At 46.4% G+C, this 19,273-nt stretch overlaps 1 protein-coding gene across 2 annotated transcripts in view; it reads left to right on the forward strand.

Annotated features, from left to right (window-relative positions):
- The window catches only part of Peg3 (paternally expressed 3), a 21,634-nt gene extending 2,855 nt beyond the window's left edge, over nucleotides 1-18,779 (forward strand). The window contains exons 2-9 of one of the 2 annotated variants that reach the window (XM_005369283.3): nucleotides 1,017-1,104; nucleotides 8,650-8,780; nucleotides 9,300-9,389; nucleotides 9,973-10,056; nucleotides 10,954-11,057; nucleotides 14,189-14,294; nucleotides 14,455-14,547; nucleotides 14,650-18,779. In XM_005369283.3, the coding sequence (XP_005369340.1) occupies nucleotides 8,765-8,780; nucleotides 9,300-9,389; nucleotides 9,973-10,056; nucleotides 10,954-11,057; nucleotides 14,189-14,294; nucleotides 14,455-14,547; nucleotides 14,650-18,779 (4,623 nt within the window). In that variant the 5' untranslated portion in view covers nucleotides 1,017-1,104; nucleotides 8,650-8,764. The remainder of the gene's footprint in view (nucleotides 1-1,016; nucleotides 1,105-8,649; nucleotides 8,781-9,299; nucleotides 9,390-9,972; nucleotides 10,057-10,953; nucleotides 11,058-14,188; nucleotides 14,295-14,454; nucleotides 14,548-14,649) is intronic. The other variant, XM_005369284.3, reaches the window with a different exon arrangement.
- The last annotated feature ends 494 nt before the right edge of the window (nucleotides 18,780-19,273 follow it).

Below are 19,273 nucleotides of genomic sequence, written 5' to 3' on the forward strand. Positions count from 1 at the left end.
GTCTGATGTTCACTCTGCGGGTGTCGATTTGAATGACATCTAGGCTTGCTGCAGGAGGCGGGCTAGAAGGCAGAGCGTCTGGTCCTACTCACCCTGGCGCTATCTTTGTTGGCCACAAGGGGGCATCTGGCTTTCGCTGTGCAGATGTCATCTTGATTGCCTTCAGGGACCGTAGACAACATAGCCTTACCCACCCTCCCTGGCGCCATCTTTGTTGGCCACAAGGGGGCGTCTGCCATTCCCTGTGCATGTGTCACCTGTAGGCAGCAGTCTGAGGGAGAGGTTGTCCTTTTTTCATAACAGAGTTACAGAGCTCTGTGTTGTCTTGGTAGACTAAGGACTGGGATCTGAGCAGGTTTCACCTTGGGTGCAACAGAGGGCAGGGGTCACAGTGCCTCCCCTTTATATCCACACATAGGTGACTGCACTCTTTTCATACATAGGTACCAGAAGGGGGGAAAGATGGGGTTAGGCATGGTGGGAAGGAAGTGGTTGTTGGTGGGGGTAGAGGGGGTGGGTCAATGTCAGCACCCAGAAGACTAGAGCCACTAGAAGGCCTCTGGGGCCATCACACTATGGGTGAACTCTCCCAGTACTGTTTACTCAGAAATTTTAAGTCCCTCCTTGACCATTTCTTTTCCTCTAATTTTCACCTACATGTTTCCTTGCACTTAGAGGTTGGGAATGTCACATAGCTAATTAGTAACCAATTAGGTTCTTGGATTGGTTCCTTAATCCAGAATCCCCTTGAAGATACCAAGACACCTCAGCAATTTCTTCAGTGCCCTTGACATAGGAGAGGACTGTAATTAAAGTCTGGGGCACAGCGTGTGTCTGGGGAAGAGCTGATCGCCCATGACTTTTTATCCTGGGGTGGGGGGGGAGGTCCTGGCCTCATTTGATGTCTGCCTTTGCAGGGAAAGAAAAGGTGAAGCTGCTGTGGGTTGCTTCCTGCCCAGAGAATGCTGTAATTGTAAAATCAGGTCAGTGTTTCATGTCTTCTTTTTCATCCACAGCTCTACCTTCTTGATCTTCTGTCCTTCTTGAGACCGCTGGCAAGAGGAAGCCTAACTAGGTCCTCCAGCAACTAGGTGGCTGGTCCAGGTGAGTTATCCTCACACCTCAGAGCACCACACCCGTCTCTGGAGTGCTCACTTCCCTTCCTTATCTGACATTTTCCTGATGTACATGTATGACGCACAGCTATAAGAACACCATTTGTACTCTGAGAACACGCATACCTGTCTGGTGGGTCATGAATTTGCTAGAATTTTCCCGCTTAGCCTTACTTCCTCCTTTTCTTTCTCCTATCTTTCCCTTCTGACACCCAGGTACTCCTTCAGGCTTCCTGCTTGGCTTTGGCTGGGTTATTTAAGAAGCAGGATAAATTGTACTCACCTGTCACTACCCTAGGGAATATTTTGTGCCATGTACCATCTCAACTGGGAAAGGAAGAATTTTCATGGAGCATAAATGGGGGAATTAAAAAATGTGATTGTATGGCTTATATTCTTGAAAGTACACATCTGCACAGAGAAACTAATTTAGTCTGGAAGAGGCCAGACGGTGCCTCCCTGAGATACCTGGGAACCTTAAAGCTGGGCTTTGAAGGATTATAAATGGTATGTTTCATGGGGTGAATAGATTGATAAGAGGGGTCAAAGATGTTCCTGAGGGATGCAGAGAAAGGAACTGAAAACCAAGGATGTCTGGAGCAAGAGAAGAATGATAACTGACGGAAAAGGTGAGAAAAGGTAAGTTTGAGGGTTTCATTATAAAAGGCCTTAAGAATCAGTGGTAAGTATTTGGGCTTAACCAGAAATGCAATGGGAAGCCACTGAGGTGTTTGGACCACAAGAGTGACATGAAGACCACATGTACATTGGTAGGGATCATCTGGCTGCAAGTTGCAGAGGGCAGGGTAGCCACGCTTGGTTTGGGGAGAGCACCTTGAGTTTGGGTGAGAGATGGCTTGCTTGGCTTGGAGTCCCGGCACTGGAAGACCTGAAGGGGGCATGTTGGAGTGGTGCAAAGAAGGGAGACCTCACAGAACTTGCTCCCTTTTTCACTAGTTTGCTGACTGATTCAGACCAGACATGATGAGGAGAAGTGAGCAGACTCTCCAAAGGGTGTCCATTTGTTCAATCCATCCGCAAGTGTTGATACTCAGCCTATTTGGGACAGAATCATGCCAGACTCTGGCACTCCAGAAGTGAGTGGTATAAACCCTACTGAATGAGAACTACTATTACCTGGAAAGTAAGGAAATGTGCTTAGCAAAATAGTTGGCTATGCTTGCGGGGGAGTGCTGTCTGGGGAGGGGCTAACATGGCAGAGCGGGCCCCTGGAGCTGGGTTGGTGTTTTCCTGACCCTCATGAAGGCCCCAGGGATCCAGGATGGTACTCAAGCCTGCAAAGAGCTAGAGAACTTCCTTTACTGAAGGATTCTTGTGTGTAAACCCAATTTTACAAAGCTCAGGGACTGCACTTTCAACTATACTGACATGGGAACCATGTCCTGTTCCCTCAGTTCTGGTCCAAAAATTCATGGTGGGAGAGGAATGCAGCAGGGCCCCAAATACTGGAAAGTGTGTGATCAGCAAATTCTCTCCCTGTAGGCAAACCTACATGGGAAATGAAAGCATAATGAGGAGGTGGATGGGTGAGTATGAAATCAGAACAAAAAGCATAGAACCTTGGTAGCACTGGCTTTTAAGACAGCCTAGTGCAGCCTCCTGGTCATAGTGATGCCATTTGCTATGGCAGTCAGACAACCAGACTCCTTATCTGTTGCCCCTGCTTTCCACCATCTCCATTCAGGCTAGGTCTGATTAGAGAAGATCTCTTGCCTGTAGATGGTTGGATCAGCCATGCATTGTGACTTAAATTCCCATGCCTCCACTCCCTAAAATAAATAAGATCAGCTGGTCATTCAGATAAGGTCAAACATGTCACGCTGGTCTAGTAGACATTTTGTGTCTTTGAAGTAGCCTTTTCTTAGTGCTGATCATGAAACGTGAACTCTTAGCTGTTATTTCCTCTCTTTCTGAACTTTGGGGAAACCCCTCAAGAATGGACAACAATAAGGAGATTTGGCTGGAGTGTGGTAAGTGCTAAGCTTATATTGTGTAGAAGAAGCCCAGGAGGTTGTAGAGATGACCTGAAAGAGCCACTAGATCAGAGGGTAGAGATCATTCATTCGTTGCTCACATTCCCATGTATGATTACTAGCCCCTACCCCCCAAAAATCTCATTGTCCCATATATATTCCTTTCTTGTTCGAGATTGGACCAGAGGCTAGTTCCTAGAGACCCAGTTACAATGCCTATGCCCTAGGGAACCATCCACTTCTTAAGTAGTTTCACAGTAAACTGTCATAAGCAACTCAGGTGACCCTTCTGCATATGCAAGTTTGAGACCCACTACTAGAAAAAAATCAGACTGCAGCATGCACTTTTCAGAGTCGGATTTTGGGTGAAGGGGCCCAGGCTGATGACCCTGTCAGTGTTAGGGCACTTAAACTGAGAGCCAAGGTTAGGCCTGGGACTGGGACAGGACTGGACTCCATGAACGTACTGAAGTAGAGAATGCCGGTCTGCAGACAGAGGCAGGAGACTGGAACAAACAAGAAGAGAGGAGAGACTGCACACCATGCTGTCCCTGAGAGATGACAAGCGTAACCTCCTCGGTTCCTGACTTTAAAGTTCTCAATTCCAGCCCCCTTTAAATGAGGTAGGTAGAATGAGTTAGCGGGCTGAATGTAGGTGCGCCATGATGAGGGTACAAAGTAAGTAAGTAGAAATGGGGTAGGAGGAGATGGGCGGAGTTTCTCTCCTCTGATGGGGATGTGGGAGCCTGAGACCGAAGACTAGAAGGTCAATGATTTCTCTCTCATTACACACAGTCCCTGACACATTTGGCCCCTGATGTGTGTGTCCCTGCTCATTTTAAGGCTCACCCGTGGTTTCTCTGTGAGCAAAACTTCCACCCCACTCCCCATATGGGGTAAAAGATACCCAATGAACTTTATCTTTCTTATACATTATGCTAATTTCTATTTTGAAGGGAGATGCAAGTTAAGTATTATAAAATATGCAAAGATCAGCATCAGTGTTGCCACACAGACCATAGTGGCGATGCTATTCTCCAATAGGCAGTGTCACTGACCTGTGATTGTATATATTCCAGGTCATACGTGGAACTTATTGTCCATACAAAAGGCTAGTTCATGTCTCTGTGGTTATGAATAACTCTTCAAAAGTGGAAAGATAGCCAGTGTCCCTCTCTGCCCAGTATGGGAAGGGCAGACTCATCATTCGTCCACACCACTTGGCTGCTTTCTTTAGCTTCCCTTGGTACTAGCTCAGTCAGGCTAGTAGTATCTGTGGGCCACTCAGATGCCTTTGGCCAGTATCCAACTCATGCTAAGGTTCCTGCATGAAGAAAAAGCAGAGGAATGTGGGAGAGTCAAGAAATAAAAGAAATAGGTTTCCCAAAGGGCCAGAGTTCAGTCTTGGTCTGTAAAGAGAATGAAGAAAGAGTCTGGGGAGGAGGGAATTCAGTGTCTGGAGCCACCCCTTGCTCACACACTCACTGGGGAAGCAAATGCCAATAGCAGCAGGGAGTCCCAGCAGGCTTTGGGAGACAGAGGAGTCAGTGAGGAAGGAGGCCTTGTCATGGGGAGCCCAGCAGAGCTGAGGGGGCCTTGTAAGAAGAAACTATGTAGAAAAAAAAGTAACAGACAAGGAAGCACAAAGTCAGTCTCTGGCCTCTGTGTACACACATGTGGCCATACACACACACACTACACATACATGTAATAATAATATAAAAATTTAAAGATAGATTAAAATTAAAAGTTTTAGTTGTAATGGTAACTTTGATCAGTGGATGTTGCTTACAGTTTCTACACTGACTGTTTCAAAGCGTAACTGTATGTCTGTGTTTACATTTGTAGTTAGGAAATAAAGCTGCAGTATTCATTCCTCAAGAGCATGACTCGCCAATTACATTACAACACATTAAAAGGCTTTCTTCTCACTCCCAGTTATTAGTAAACTCAGAAGGCATGCTCTCTTCTGGGTACATTGACTTAGTTAGGTCACGGTATGTTTGTCACCGGGTTTTGGTGGCTTTGGCCTTCTACAGAGGTATAATTGAAATGTATACTCCTGAGAATAATTTACATTTAAATAACTCAACACCACCCCCCGATTTAAAAATTCTTTCTGTGTCAGTAAATGAAGCCCCCATGTGTATGTACTTGCACATATGTCCACATCTGGACTCCCTTATATTCCCTGTGCTGGACAGAATGTGTTGTTTTATATATCAGGGCCATGTTACAGACAAGCAATCTCCCACACTTCCTACACCTGTCTTTTCAGAGTGCTATTGCTATCTCTGTACATTTATTTTCTAGAAGTTGAGTTTGTGTGTGTGTGTGTGTGTGTGTGTGTGTGTGTAAGAGAGAGACAGACAGACAGAGAGATAGAGATAGATGGTATACATAGAGAGAGCATGTGTGTGTAAGAGAGACAGACAGACAAAGAGAGACAGAGAAAGACACACAGAGAGACAAAGACAGGTAGACAGACAGATGCACACAGAGAGACCCAGAGAGACAAAGAAAGAGGCACACAGAGACAGATAGACAGAGATAGATACATGGAAAGAAAACGTGTGTGAGAGTGTGTGTGAGATAGAGAGACAGAGGGGAGAGAGAGAGACAAAAAGACATAGACAGACAGACAGACATCCACACAGAATATGTGTGAGTGTGTATTTTATGCATGTCTTTATTTAGGATATAAGTTTTCTGTCTTTCTGTATATTTTTAAAATATTTGTATAGACTTGAAGGCACTGTTTAAGGATATTTATTTATTTTGCTTTTAATGAGATTTTTCTATTACTATGTTTACCAGCATTATATTCAAAATAACACAGTATTTACACCTTTCTTTTCCTTTAGTTGGGTTAGTCAGGGCCTCCAGTATACTGGGGAATGGTGATTGTGGTGGAGGGAATGCTTTCTTCAGGATGCCTTTTTATGTCTTTTAGTCTGTTTCCCTCCCCTTCATTGAGGTAGATCTTTATTGTGTGTAAGCTCCTTGAGACATGGAAAATGGTGCATACGGGCTCCCTGTCCCCACTTTAATTCATTATCTATAAAGTTCACCTCTAGAAGAGCACTGTCCTTGCATTGGTAGGATAGCCTTGTGAACATGGATTTTTTTTTTTTTTAGATTTTGCTAGACTTCACTTATTAAATATTTTTGTATTTATGGGCAGGAAAGATTTGCTATAAAATAGAGCAATAAAAAGGACAGCAGTGTATACATATTTCAGTATTCTGCTGTGTTCATTCATCTCCAGGTGTATCTCTGATCCAGTACCTTTTTAAAAGAAGAATATATTTTATTTATTCTTCAAAATTTTTCATAAATATATTCAATGAATTTTGATCTTATCACTCCACCCCCACCCCCCATCCAATTACTCATAGGACTACGAACTCAGACTCTTGTATTGGTGGCCTCTCTAGGCTACTCTAGGCCAGAATTCCTCCTCAGTCTTAATATTTCATTTGATGCTATTAAGCAGTGTAATGTTTTGACACTTCAGTGTATTACGGTGTCTCTTTTACCCATTTACTTAGAGTTGCCTTGTTCTTTGAAAGGCTTCATAATAATTCACCGTTGGGTAGACTATATCTTGTCTATTCCCAATAACACCCACCTGAATGATGACATTCTTGGCCATATGTTCTTCAACATCCCAGTGGTAATTCACAGAAGTGGAGCTGACAGGACTGAATAGCCCTACTTCTAACTTTGCTGAAATCTGCAATTCTGCAAGCAGCATGCAGATGTGCACATTTCATTCAAGCACATAAACAGAAATGTTGTCCAACTTTTGATTATTTTCTTTCTGGACTTCTCCCTCCCCTTTTCTTAAATTCAAAAATGAATTTTTCCATTATCATAGGAAAGGGTTTTTCTAGTGTGGGTTTTTGCTGTTTTCTCCTCTCTCCCCTCCCTCTCTTTTTATTTGGGCTGGAGAGATGGCTCAGTCAGTAAAGTGCTTGCCTTGCAAACATGAGGACTGAGATTGGTTCCCAGAACCCATATTAAAAATTAGCACACACCTTTAATCCCAGCACTCGGGAGGCAGAGGCAGGCAGATATCTGTGAGTTCAAAGCCAGTTTGGTCTACAGAGCAAGTTCCTGGATAGCCAGAGCTGTTACACAGAGAAACCCTGTCTCAACAAATCAAAAAAAAAAATTAAATTCAGGTGTGAAGCTGGGTATAGTGACACATGCTCTTAGTTTCAGCACTTGGGAGAGCAGACATGTCTCTATGAGTTCAAGGTTAACTGATCCACATACTGAGTTCCAGACCCTGTCTCACACAGAAAAAAAAAAAGTCTGTGATGTTGATTTTCATAATCCCAGTACTGGTAAGGTGAATATAGAGCTGTAGTCTATGTGATGAGTTCCAGGCCAATGAGAGACCCTGTCTCAAAAAGAAAAGATGGTTGGTTGGCAACTGAGGAACAGCAAGAATAATCAGGTATTTGGACATGTCTCGGAAGGTACCTGAGGAAATAGTGTGATGTCAGCCCCCAAAAGGGCAAGTTTTAGGACTGACAACCCTTAGAAGTTTGTGTAACTCTGAAGGAAGAGTCTTGGCCTCCCTTAGGTGAGCTGATAGAAATAATGGAACTGTCTGTCACTGTCCAGTTGGGAGTGAGCAGCCATTTGTACCTACATGGCACCTGAAATGTACTGGTCCAAATGGGAGAATGGTTTACTGCCTTTAAGTTGAAACAGTGCACACAGTCAATGGTGATGTAGTAGAGCCTCCGAGGCCTAAAGATAACAAAGGGGAAAATATAATCATTTGTCATCACAGAGCTCAAACTTGAGCACCATGAACATCTCTGTATGGTCACCCATTTCGTTACAGGTTGTATATTGTGCTGCAATAACTACATTAAGGACAGAGCTGGCATGGTCAGGTCCATCTCTGACGTCATCCCCTTTAACACTTTGGCTAAAGAGGAGCACTGACATCCAAACTTAGTCATGGCTGGGGCCCTAGAGAATGTTTTCTGTGCTTTACAAGTTAAACTTCTTAGGAATCTTAGCTTATTTAAGATAAGATATAAAGGAATGTAATGCTGCTCCCATTTCACAGATAACAGAGTCCAAGGTACTAGAACTGGCCACTGTCACACAACCAATTAGCCTGAGAGCTCCTCATACATAATTCCCAGAAGATTCTTCTTCCAGTGCACTAGGCAGCCCATGCTGATGCCCAGCTTTCGACTTGTGCTACATGCACATAGCTCCTTTCTATGTCCAGGTCCCTGCATGCTATCACAGGCTTTCTGCTGACTTGTGTGTTTGGTTCCTCCAAAATAAGTCCTTTTAATTCGAGAAATGCTGACTCCAAATCACTTGTCTGCCACCAAACCTGAGCCATTCTGTGTGAACTAGAAAGTGGCTTGACTAAAGAGCTAGACGCCATCTTAGGAAAAGACCCAGATGATCTGAAGTCTTTCAGCAGAGGTTTTGGAACTTACTGGATGTGAAATTTGTTGGGCCTGTTCAGTCTCTGAAAATTCTGCCTTGATTGTTTTTAGGCAGACCCTCACAACAAGAGGAGATCAGCTGGCCATCCCTGAAAAGCTCAAGCCCTTGGGTGCGAGCAAAATAAATAACTGTGAAAAACTCACCACTCCACTGGAGAATCACAAGATGTACCACCAGGAAGGTGAGGCACGGCAGAGGTCGATGGTAGCTGGTTTAGACAACATTTACTAGGATTGTGTCCTGGTACTACTGATGGCTGTTCGGGTCTGGTCATTCTCTCTTGAGGGGCAAGGAAACAGGGCTACCCACTAGATTTGGCCTCCTAATGTCTCCATATGTACCCAACTGACTACTGGAAAACAAAACTTGTCCCCAGCTAAGAACTACCACTGAGCTAGCAGAAGAAAAGTGGACCATCCTAAGGGAGGAAGTCCATTAGATAGAAAGCCTTCCATTGCCATCATGGCGTGCTACCTTAGGGAGTGGCCTATTGGCTACTGTTGCTGTGGGGTCCAAGTAGAGATAGTCGCAGCCACGTTTCCACTGAGTCTTTAAGTAGCAGGGGTAGACAGATGCCACTACAGGGGCTGACAAGAGGATGGAAGAGTTGACACTGAAAGTGCAGGGGAGAGGGTGGCTGTATGTGAGAACACAGGCCAGCTATGCAATCGCATTAAGTTACTGTCTGCTGTCTTCTCAGACGACACCAACAGTGACATGACCAGTGACGACGACATGAGCCGAAGTGGGAGAGACACCCCACCACCTCAACCATCCCACTCTTTCAGCAGTGAGTACCACACCCCACCAGATGCCCCACTATAGAGAGGCACAGGCCTCGAGGCCTCTGTGAAAATTACAGGCGATGCCAGAGTGTTCAGCATCTCTCTGAGGAGAGCAGGTTAATTGAGGCATTTTTATAGCCAAACAGACACCTACAATGGAATGACAGCAGGGGGTTTTCAACAATAACATATTTATACTATTTAGCATCTACTTAAGACTACACTAGCAGAATTGCTCTTAGAGTGGGTATGTGTTCCACTTTCTCAGGTTCCAGTAGAATGTTGTGCAATTTAAAGTCAGCTGGCCTGCGCTAGACATAGAAGGTCTATGGTCCCGGTCCTTGGTTTGGGCTTGACCACTTAGAAGATGAGAAGATAATTGGGGGGAGGGGGTCTGAAGTGGACCTACCATACAGACTTTACTCCAATCCTTGTTGTGAAGCAAGCCCCTCTTGGGAAAAGTTTGTAGGATAGCTACTGAGCCTGTTAGTGTAGAACCTTCCATGTTGGGTCCATCTCCTCAAGGGAGGCATGTGTGCAACATGAAGGAAACACAGATCTGATCACTCAAATACCTGACCTGCCTAGGTGACCGAGACCAGGAGCGCAGGGGCAGAAGCAGAGATGTGGAGCCTCGAGACCGCTGGCCATACACCAGGAACCCCAGAAGCAGTAAGTTGTCTGCTGGCCTGCGACTCAGGACAGAGGCTGTGTGTCCAGGGGCCTCATAAGGCCCTAGTGCTCAATTTGGGTTGCATTCCTGTTACTCAAAGGTTTAGTCCAAAGTTCTAGTTTCTGAACCTCCTCTCGGCAGAGCTGTTTCATGCTACATGCCTAGTTCAGCCTGTGCTCTTGTTTTCTCAACATTTTTCCTAAGCAGACATAATTAAAAAAAAACTAGATGTTTCTATATAAAACTATATAAAACCATATTGCTACAAAATGAAAAAGAGTACAAAGTGCTACAGTCAGAGATATGACCATGAAAAGCAAACGTATTTTTACTACAACAATGTTGCCTATTATGGGTTCATGCAGATGTGGGGGACACTGCACCAAAATGCCCCACCCAGTTAGAGTACAGTGAGTAAACACCATGTTGATATATTATTGGTATTCATGTCATCAGGAACTAGCTCTTGTTCCTCCTGGACTTGAAAGATGCTGCATTCATCAGCACGTCATCCTAAAATGGTAATCAGGAAGAGATTTGCAAGTCCACCATATTTACCAATAGTTTGGGTTACCTTTGGTGACCCTCTAGGCTTTATCTCTGGTTTTGAATGAGGGAACACAAGAGAGTCAGTGACTGACAACAAGAATACAGACACGATACCTGACCATGAGTCTGATTCTAAAATAGGAAGGGAGGGAGGGTGGGAGGGAGGGAGGAAGGAAGAGACGGGTATGCTGAGATGTTGCAAGGTCCTTCCACAAAAAGCAGAGAAAACATACACTTTTTTTTCCGCATATTCACACCCCAGGTAGGTTCTGAGGTTGGCAGGGATACCTGAGCCCTGCCATGTTGGACTAGGTTTTGCACCCTTTTGATGCCTCTCCTCCTTCTAGGACTGCCTCAACGGGATCTTTCCCTTCCTGTGATGTCAAGACCACATTTTGGACTGGAACGAGATGATGAGAGACGTTCCATGGATTATGAGTCTCGATCCCAGGTATGCTCAGGTTTCCTCTCTTTCCAGAAAAGCCTATCTTCATTTCACACCAAAGATACCCGTCTTTTCCCCTGACGATGTCTTCATCTACCCCTAGATGCCCACTTGTGGCTGAAAGCCCTCAGTCCCTCTAAAGAGGAGGCAGGGACCATCCCAACAGGTGGCCAAGGCCACTGCTGCCTGTCTTTTAACTGATCTGCACAACTAGGAGTGTGTGCCCCCTCAATGTGTGTCACTTGATAGGCTAAGCAGCAGAAGGGTTCCAAACATCTTCCTGGCCCCCAGGAAGTTAGGAGCATTAAAAGTTGTGAGTCTAGAAAGTGGACTCAGGGAGAACCAAGGCTCTGGAGCTGACGAGAATGGGGTGCAAAACCTGGCTCTGCCACCTACTGCTGTGTGGGATTGGGCTATTCAACTAAGCTGAACCTCAGTTTCCTCATCAGTAAAAATGGATGTGGCAGTTGTCTCCCAGATCCATTGTGAGGAGTCAGTGAGAGTCACACACCATGTGTGTTGTGAGATCCTATTATGGTGTCTGGCATGTGGTAGACACAGTGCTAGCAGTTACAGCAATTGTGAGTTAAGGCACAGTAAGTAGTAGGGCAGTTGGTAAAAGGGAAAAGGACGTAGGATTTGAGCTGGCTTGTGACAGCAGAAGAGGAGGAGTAGAACCTTGGCATCAGTAGACCTCAGAAGGGAGGGAGAAGCCAGAGGCAGAGCCTTCATTTCCTTTGCAATTATGCAGCTAAGCCCTGGGAAACATAGCTGTGGCCAAGACAGACAGGATCCCTGCTCAGATGCTGTTGCCAGTGGCGATGATCACAAAAATTACAGCATGAATCTTGACTTGGATCAAAGCAAAATGCCTTAAAGGCAGCAATACTTAACTTCTGAGGGGCTCGGAGGAGTGAGCCAGCTTAAGGTTAGAGAGGATCCCAGGCTTTAGGGAAAGTACAAAGGCTTTGGTCTCAGAATTAAGTGAAAGTCAGGCATCCAGCAAATCAAAGAAGAGCCAGGAAATTACTGAAGCACACAGGGCTGGATTGCTGGTATCTGATAGTTGAACTTCGTCAGTGTGTGAAGAGTTGCTGACCAAGGGCCATGTCTGCAGAATGCAGAAGTCTAGATGCTGCTGATTCCCACTGACTCAGAGTAGAAACAGGGGCACTAGGTGGTGCAAATCACATTTTGAGGGTGTTCCAAACAGGAAGTTAGTTCTCTTATTACCTTTTTAGTCACATGTATAGTTTGTATGTCTAGCTCATGTTGTGAAAACTCGGACCGTACCATGTTAGCACTGCTCTCAGGCCACCTCTTTCACCCAAACTTGTGTTCAGCTCATGGACATTTAGGTGTCACAGTTGATGGCAAACAAAAACAGCCGCTGCTTTAAGGCTATTTAAATTAACCTCTCTTCATACAAAAGCACCATTTTGTTTTATGAAACAGTGCAGTTGAGACTTTAATTTATGCAAATTAGACAGATAAATAAAGATAAAAACTAATCCATCTGCTGCACTGCTCTTGGGCTCTGGGTATCCCAGGGATGATGCCCCTTTGTCTTCACACTCCCAGACTCTTGGCTCCTTCGCTCTCCTGCAGCCTCCAGTTTCCTGTGCCATCACCGATATATCTGTGTACTCACTTGTTCTGTCTTTCATCATAAGTAAATGCCAGTGACCCCCAGAAATATGGATAGCACAGAGCACTTACCTCCAAGGAAATTACCATATGGAAAGAGGAGGGACACCCAAAAGAAAAGAATTTAGCTTTCTAGGGTGGCAGTTTTGTGAAGTTTGCAATGCTTCCTGAAATTTTCATTGTAGTGTGGTTTTTGTCTTCATTTTCAACCCTAACCTAGAAAGACTTTCATTTCTGAAGCTCTGCTTCATTTCTCCACCCTAATTTTTGTTGTTTATTTCTTAATGACTAGGCATGGGCAGCTGCATAAATGAAGCTTCTTAAAAGTTGATGCTTTTTTTCTTTTTGCTGTATTTCCCATGTTTCTATTAAAATTCCAGCCTCTTTCCAGTAACAGAACAATAATCAATTTAACATCAAAGCACTTATATTTTCTTTGCATAATTTCTCTTACTATTTAAACAATAACCATATTGTGGAACCTTCACCCACAATGTTGCAATACTGCAAGTTCTCTCCATTTTACAATGAAGAAACCGAGGGTCTGAAAGATTTCCGTATCTACGGTCACACAGCTCATGAATGGTGTAGTCTGCTTTTGACCCTACAGTTCTCTCCAGCTCCAAAGCCTATAGACTCCCATAGCACCCTCTCCATCCTCCAGTATCCCCTTCAGGCTCAGCACCATCTCTCCTGGCATTGCAGCTCACCAAGACAGTAAACTCTAGGACTGCCTTCTGGTAGCAAGCAAAGGTCCTTTAGAATCCTGCAGAGAAGACTCTCCTGAGTATCACAGGGAGTTTTGCATTTCTTTTTGAGAGAAATGTCTATTAAGATAAAAGGTAGCTCTAAGTCAAGAACTTCAGATGTGTTGAGTTACTTGGAAACCATGCACACTGGAAACTCTACGCTGTAGCCATGTCATGCAGTAGAGAGACAGGAAGGGAACTTAAGACCACAGTCTGACCAGATGTCTGCTAGATCACATTTTCTTTCTGTTTCCATGAGTAGAGCATGCATGCTGATTATTTAGCCTGCATGGGCTTTCCTAACAGCCCCCCTTCACATACTGTAATTTCACCTACCACTTCAGGCCCACTGGAGGCCCTCTGCAAAACCTTTGCTCACTGTTCAGGCTTACCCTGAACTGTCCCTCCAATAAACCCATGTAGCATTTATTATCTGTATCCCAATTTACTGTTTATTGTTCTCTAATTGTTTCATGAGTCTTTTCTCTCCAACCAAATTATAAGCTGCATGAGGGCAAGGAATATGTGTCATGCGTCTTTGGGATCTGCCTCAGAGTGTAGCACAAGGTAGGTACGATGTAGGCCCCTAGTAACACTTGCCTTGGATCGCTCAGAACCCTAAATACCGTGAGCACTTCCTATAGAACTTCATATACGTAGCTCCCATGTCGCCAACATTATTCTCTTTTTAAACATCCATGGGGCCAGATTCCATTGAGAGGCCTGTGTTTGATGTTTTAGGACGCTGAGTCATACCACAATGTCGTCGTGGAACTCAAAGAGGACAAGAAGCCTCAGAATCCAATTCAGGACAATCTGGAGAACTACCGAAAACTGCTCTCACTGGGTAAGCACCTCTTCCTTCAGCCACTGAATGAAAGACAGTCAAAGACTTGAATAGGAGACAGTTGGTCTTTAGTACGAGTGGTTGGGGGAAGGGTCAATTGACGGTGATGAGTCTGCGTCTTCAACATAAAGCTGAGCCGCCATTTTGTTCTTGTAACCAGGAGTACAGCTTGCCGAAGATGACCGACACTCTCACATGACACAAGGCCACTCATCCAGGTCCAAGAGAAGTGCCTACCCAAGCACCAGCCGAGGTGAGTGACAAGCCAGTCCCACACGGAGAAACTTCTATATTTCACATTCTCAAACACCACAGAACAACAAGGGAAGAATTACATATGGGGGTTTCTTTCCAGGTCTGAAACCCATGCCTGAAGCCAAAAAGCCAGCCCACCGACGGGGAATCTGTGAGGATGAATCTTCTCATGGCGTGATAATGGAAAAATTCATCAAGGATGTGTCCCGCAACTCCAAATCCGGAAGAGCCAGGGAGCTGAACATGCGTCCTCCTCCGAGGTTCCCCAGGCCCAGCAACAACTGGAAGGACACTTCATCAAACAAAAGAGAGTCGGTGATCCAGGAGAGGGCTGCTGAGGGGAGCGCGTTCAGGGGAGGCTTCAGGGTCAACGCTGAACTGCTTTCCAGAAGCCGAGCTCTGGAAAGGAAGAGGCGTTATCACTTTGATTCTGAGGAGAAGGGTTCAGGTCACGAAAATAAGAGCTGTGTGAGGAAGAAGCCTTTTGAGTGTGGTAGTGAGATGCGACAGGCTCTGAGCATGGGTAACCTGAGTTGCCCTCCTGTCCCTGAGTCCCCGACAATCAATTTGGCCGCAGACCCGTATGTGTGCGATGAGTGTGGGAGGTCGTTCAGTGTCATCTCTGAGTTTGTCGAGCACCAGATTATGCACACGAGGGAGAACCTCTACGAGTACGGAGAGTCCTTCATCCACAGTGTAGCCGTCCATGAGGTGCAGAAAGGTCAGGGTGGGGGCAAGCGCTTTGAGTGTAAGGAGTGCGGGGAAACCTTCAGTAGGAGCACAGCCCTGGCGCAGCACCGCCAGGTTCATGCTAGAGAGTACCTGGCAGAGTGTAAAGATCAGGAGGATGAGGACACCATCATGCCTAGCCCGACCTTCAGCGAGCTGCAGAAGATGTATGGCAAAGACAAATTCTATGAGTGCAAGGTGTGCAAGGAGACCTTCCTGCACAGCTCCGCCCTGATCGAGCACCAGAAAACCCACGGCAGAGGCAAATCAGGAGCCAACAGAGAGAATGAGCGCGAACGCGAACGGGAACGCATGCGTGCACGTGCACGGGAGCAACGTGAACGTGAGCGTGAACGTGAACGCGAAGAGCATGGAGAACCCTTTCTGACCTGTCCAAACTTCGGTGAGTTTCAGGATATGCACAGGAAAGACAGGATCTATGAGTGCAAGGTGTGTGAGGAGAGCTTCTTTCATCTCTCATCCCTGAAGGAGCATCAGAAGATCCACACTAGAGGAAACCCATTTGCAAAGAAGAGCAGGATGTGCGAGGAGACCTTTGTCCCTAGTCAGTCCCTCAGAAGGCGCCAGAAAACTTACAGGGAGAAGCTGTTCGACTTTAACAACGCCAGAGATGCATTGATGGAAAGCTCAGACGCTGGGGACCACCAGAAAATTCGTTCTCGGAAGAATTTCTTTGAGAGCAGGGCTTATGAGAAACCCTTTACCGAGTCTCAGAAGAGTCATACCATAACAAGACCACCTGAGAACAAAGACAATGACAAACCGTTCACCATCAGCTCCAACCCCACTGACAAGCTGAAATTCCCCACCATGGCGAATGACTGCCAGGGGAAAGCCTATGAGAGGTCTGCCATTCACAGCTTCGGCCCTGCAGAGGCTCAGAAGAGTCGTGGTACACTGGGATTCATCAAACCAAGACCAGTGAAATCGGTGACAGAGTCGAGCACCCAGACCACAGGTGACTTTAGCTTCCCCCAGTTCTTCTCTAGAGGGAGCATCTTTGAAAGAAAGGAATACAAGGGATCTGTCATCCACAGCCTGCCCGCTCCTCGACCTCTAAAACGCCATAGAGTAAATGACCAGCTTGAATGTGATGAAGGGGGAGAGTCCTCCATTTATATCTCAGATCTTAACAACAAGCGACGGAAGCTTCCTACTGGAGAAGACACTTACGAAGGAAGTAACAGCAACAAGCACAAGGAATTCATCCTCCCGAGAGTGCCTCGCACTGGGCCTCCTGGTCTCTCTGGAGAGTCCCGTGAATCTAATCAAGACGTCATATTTTCAGTTCCCATCTCAAGTGTTCGTGAACACCAGAAAGCTCGTGCCAAGAAGAAATACCTTGAGCCCAGGAGCAACGAGACCTCTGTAATCCACTCCCTACCTTTTGGAGACCTGCAAGCAATCCGCCGTAGAGCCAAGTTCTTTGAGTGTCAGGAGTGCGGGGAGGCCTTCGCTCGTAGGTCTGAGCTCATTGAACACCAGAAGATTCATGACAGAGAAAGACCCTCTGGAAGTCGACATTATGAGCGGTCTGTCATCCGCAGCCTGGCCCCTAGTGACCCGCAAACCAGTTATGCCCAAGAACGTTTCATTCAAGAGCAAGTGCGCAAATTCAGAGAGTTTGGACAGCGCTCTGCTACCAGCAACAACCTCAGTGTACAGAAAATCTATGCCCAACAGAAGTTTTATGCCGAGGAGCCTCATGCTAAAGAAACGCATGTTCTGAAGATTCATGACAAAGATCCCCACGGCCAGGAGCCCCATGGCCAGGAGCCCCATGGTGATGAGCCCCAGGACAAGGAACCCCTCGATCAGGAGATGCGCAGTGAAGAGCCCCATGGTGATAAGCCCCATGGCCAGGAGCCCCATGGCCAGGAGCCCCATGACAAAGAACCCCTGGATCAGGAGATGAGCAGTGAAGAGGCCCAGAGCAGTGAGCCCCATGGCCAGGAGAAAGCTGAAGACACTACCATTCAGGCCTCCACTTCTGATGAGCACCAGAAAGATAACGCCAATGACATGATATATGAATGCCAGGACTGTGGTCTGGGCTTTACCGACCTCACAGACCTCACAAGCCACCAGGATGTCCACAGCAGAAAGGCTCTGGTTGACAGTCGCGAATATGCACACTCTGAAGTTCATGTCCACTCGGTCAGCGAATTTGAGAAAAAGTATTCTGGAGAGAAGCTGTACGAGTGCCCCAAATGTGGGGAGTCCTTCACTCACAGCTCATTGCTTTTTGAGCACCAGCGAGTCCACGAACAAGACCAGCTGTATTCTGTGAAGGCCGGCGACGATGGCTTCGTCGCTGTCTTGCCTGTGAGGCCAAGGAGGAATTGTGCTTCTGAGAGAAATCCTGCTGTTGCTGGGTCAGCCATTCGATGCCGCCAGTGTGGACAAGGCTTCATTCACAGTTCTGCCCTCAATGAGCACATGAGACACCACCGGGATGATGAAATGCTGGAGCAGAATGAGTTGAACGATGAGGTTTTCATTCAAGGCCTAGCCCTCACTGAGTACCAGGGAAGCGAAACCGAAGAGAAGCTTTTTGAGTGCACGATCTGTGGAGAATGCTTCTTCACTGCCAAACAGCTCGGAGAGCACCACACCAAAGTTCATAAGGACGAGCCTTACGAGTACGGGCCCTCCTACACCCATGCCTCCTTTCTCACCGAACCCCGCAGGAAACATATCCCACTGTATGAATGCAAAGATTGTGGGCAGCCCTTCCTAGACAACACAGTCATCACCGAGCAGCTGGTGTTCCATCCTGAGCGAGAAGGGGGTTCAGACATAGTAGCTGCCACAGCTCAAGAGGTCGAAGCCAACACCCTCATTCCACAGGAAGTACTGAGGAGCCAGGGCTCAAATGCAGAAGCTGCTGAGCCCGAAGTCGAGGCTGCAGAGCCAGAAGTGGAGGCTGCAGAGCCTGAGGTGGAGGCTGCACAGCCTAACGGAGAGGCTGAAGGGCCAGATGGAGAAGCTGCTGAGCCAGACGGAGAGGCCGAGCAGCCCAATGGAGAGGCAGAACAGCCAAACGGTGATGCTGATGAGCCAGATGGCGCCGGGATCGAAGACCCGGAAGAGAGAGTCAATGAGCCAGAGGAAGATGTTGAAGAGCCAGAGGGAAATGCGGATGAGCCCGATGGGGCAGACATCGAAGACCCAGAAGAGGAAGGAGAAGATCAAGAGATTGAGGTTGAAGAACCGTACTACAACTGCCATGAGTGCACAGAAACCTTCGCTTCCAGCGCAGCCTTCGGCGAGCATCTGAAAAGCCATGCCAGCGTGATCATCTTCGAGCCTGCCAATGCTCTCGGAGAGTGTTCCGGCTACATTGAACGTGCCAGCGCCAGCACCAGCTCGGATGGTGCCGAGCAGGCCGATGACAAGTACTTCAAATGCGACGTCTGCGGGCAGCTCTTCGACAACCGCCTCTCCCTTGCCAGACACCAGAATTCTCACACTGGTTGAGTCTCCAGGCTGAGGCAAAAAGCAGAACAAAAACGAACCTTCCTCCCAGAACCAGACCCTTAATAAATCACAGAGAGAGCCTAAACCAACCCACAATGTAAATAGAAATTCACCTTATCATACTCATACCGGACTTCTCATCAGATAACTCAGACTGACAAACAGAGAGGATGAATGAAGAGACCTTTTCAGTCTTTTCTCCATCGAACATCGGTTACTCTCGTGAAAGCCAGAGCACACATCTCATTCTTCATCTGAGTAGTTAGACTGAGGGAAAACCTAGTGAGTATTCAAGACCACAGAGGCTGCCCCAATCAACTGTAAAGGACACCCCTTTCATACCCTATACATAAATGATTCCTGCCGTGTATATAAATGAGCAAATCAGTGATACATATATTTGGACTTAGTGTGCTATAGAATTTACAGTTTACTCTACAGAGCTACCTAAACTGGTGCTCTGTTTTTTTTTTTCCTGAGGAGGAAGAGAGCAA

This window comes from Microtus ochrogaster, unplaced genomic scaffold, assembly GCF_000317375.1.
Source record: "Microtus ochrogaster isolate Prairie Vole_2 unplaced genomic scaffold, MicOch1.0 UNK47, whole genome shotgun sequence".
NCBI lineage: Eukaryota > Metazoa > Chordata > Mammalia > Rodentia > Cricetidae > Microtus > Microtus ochrogaster.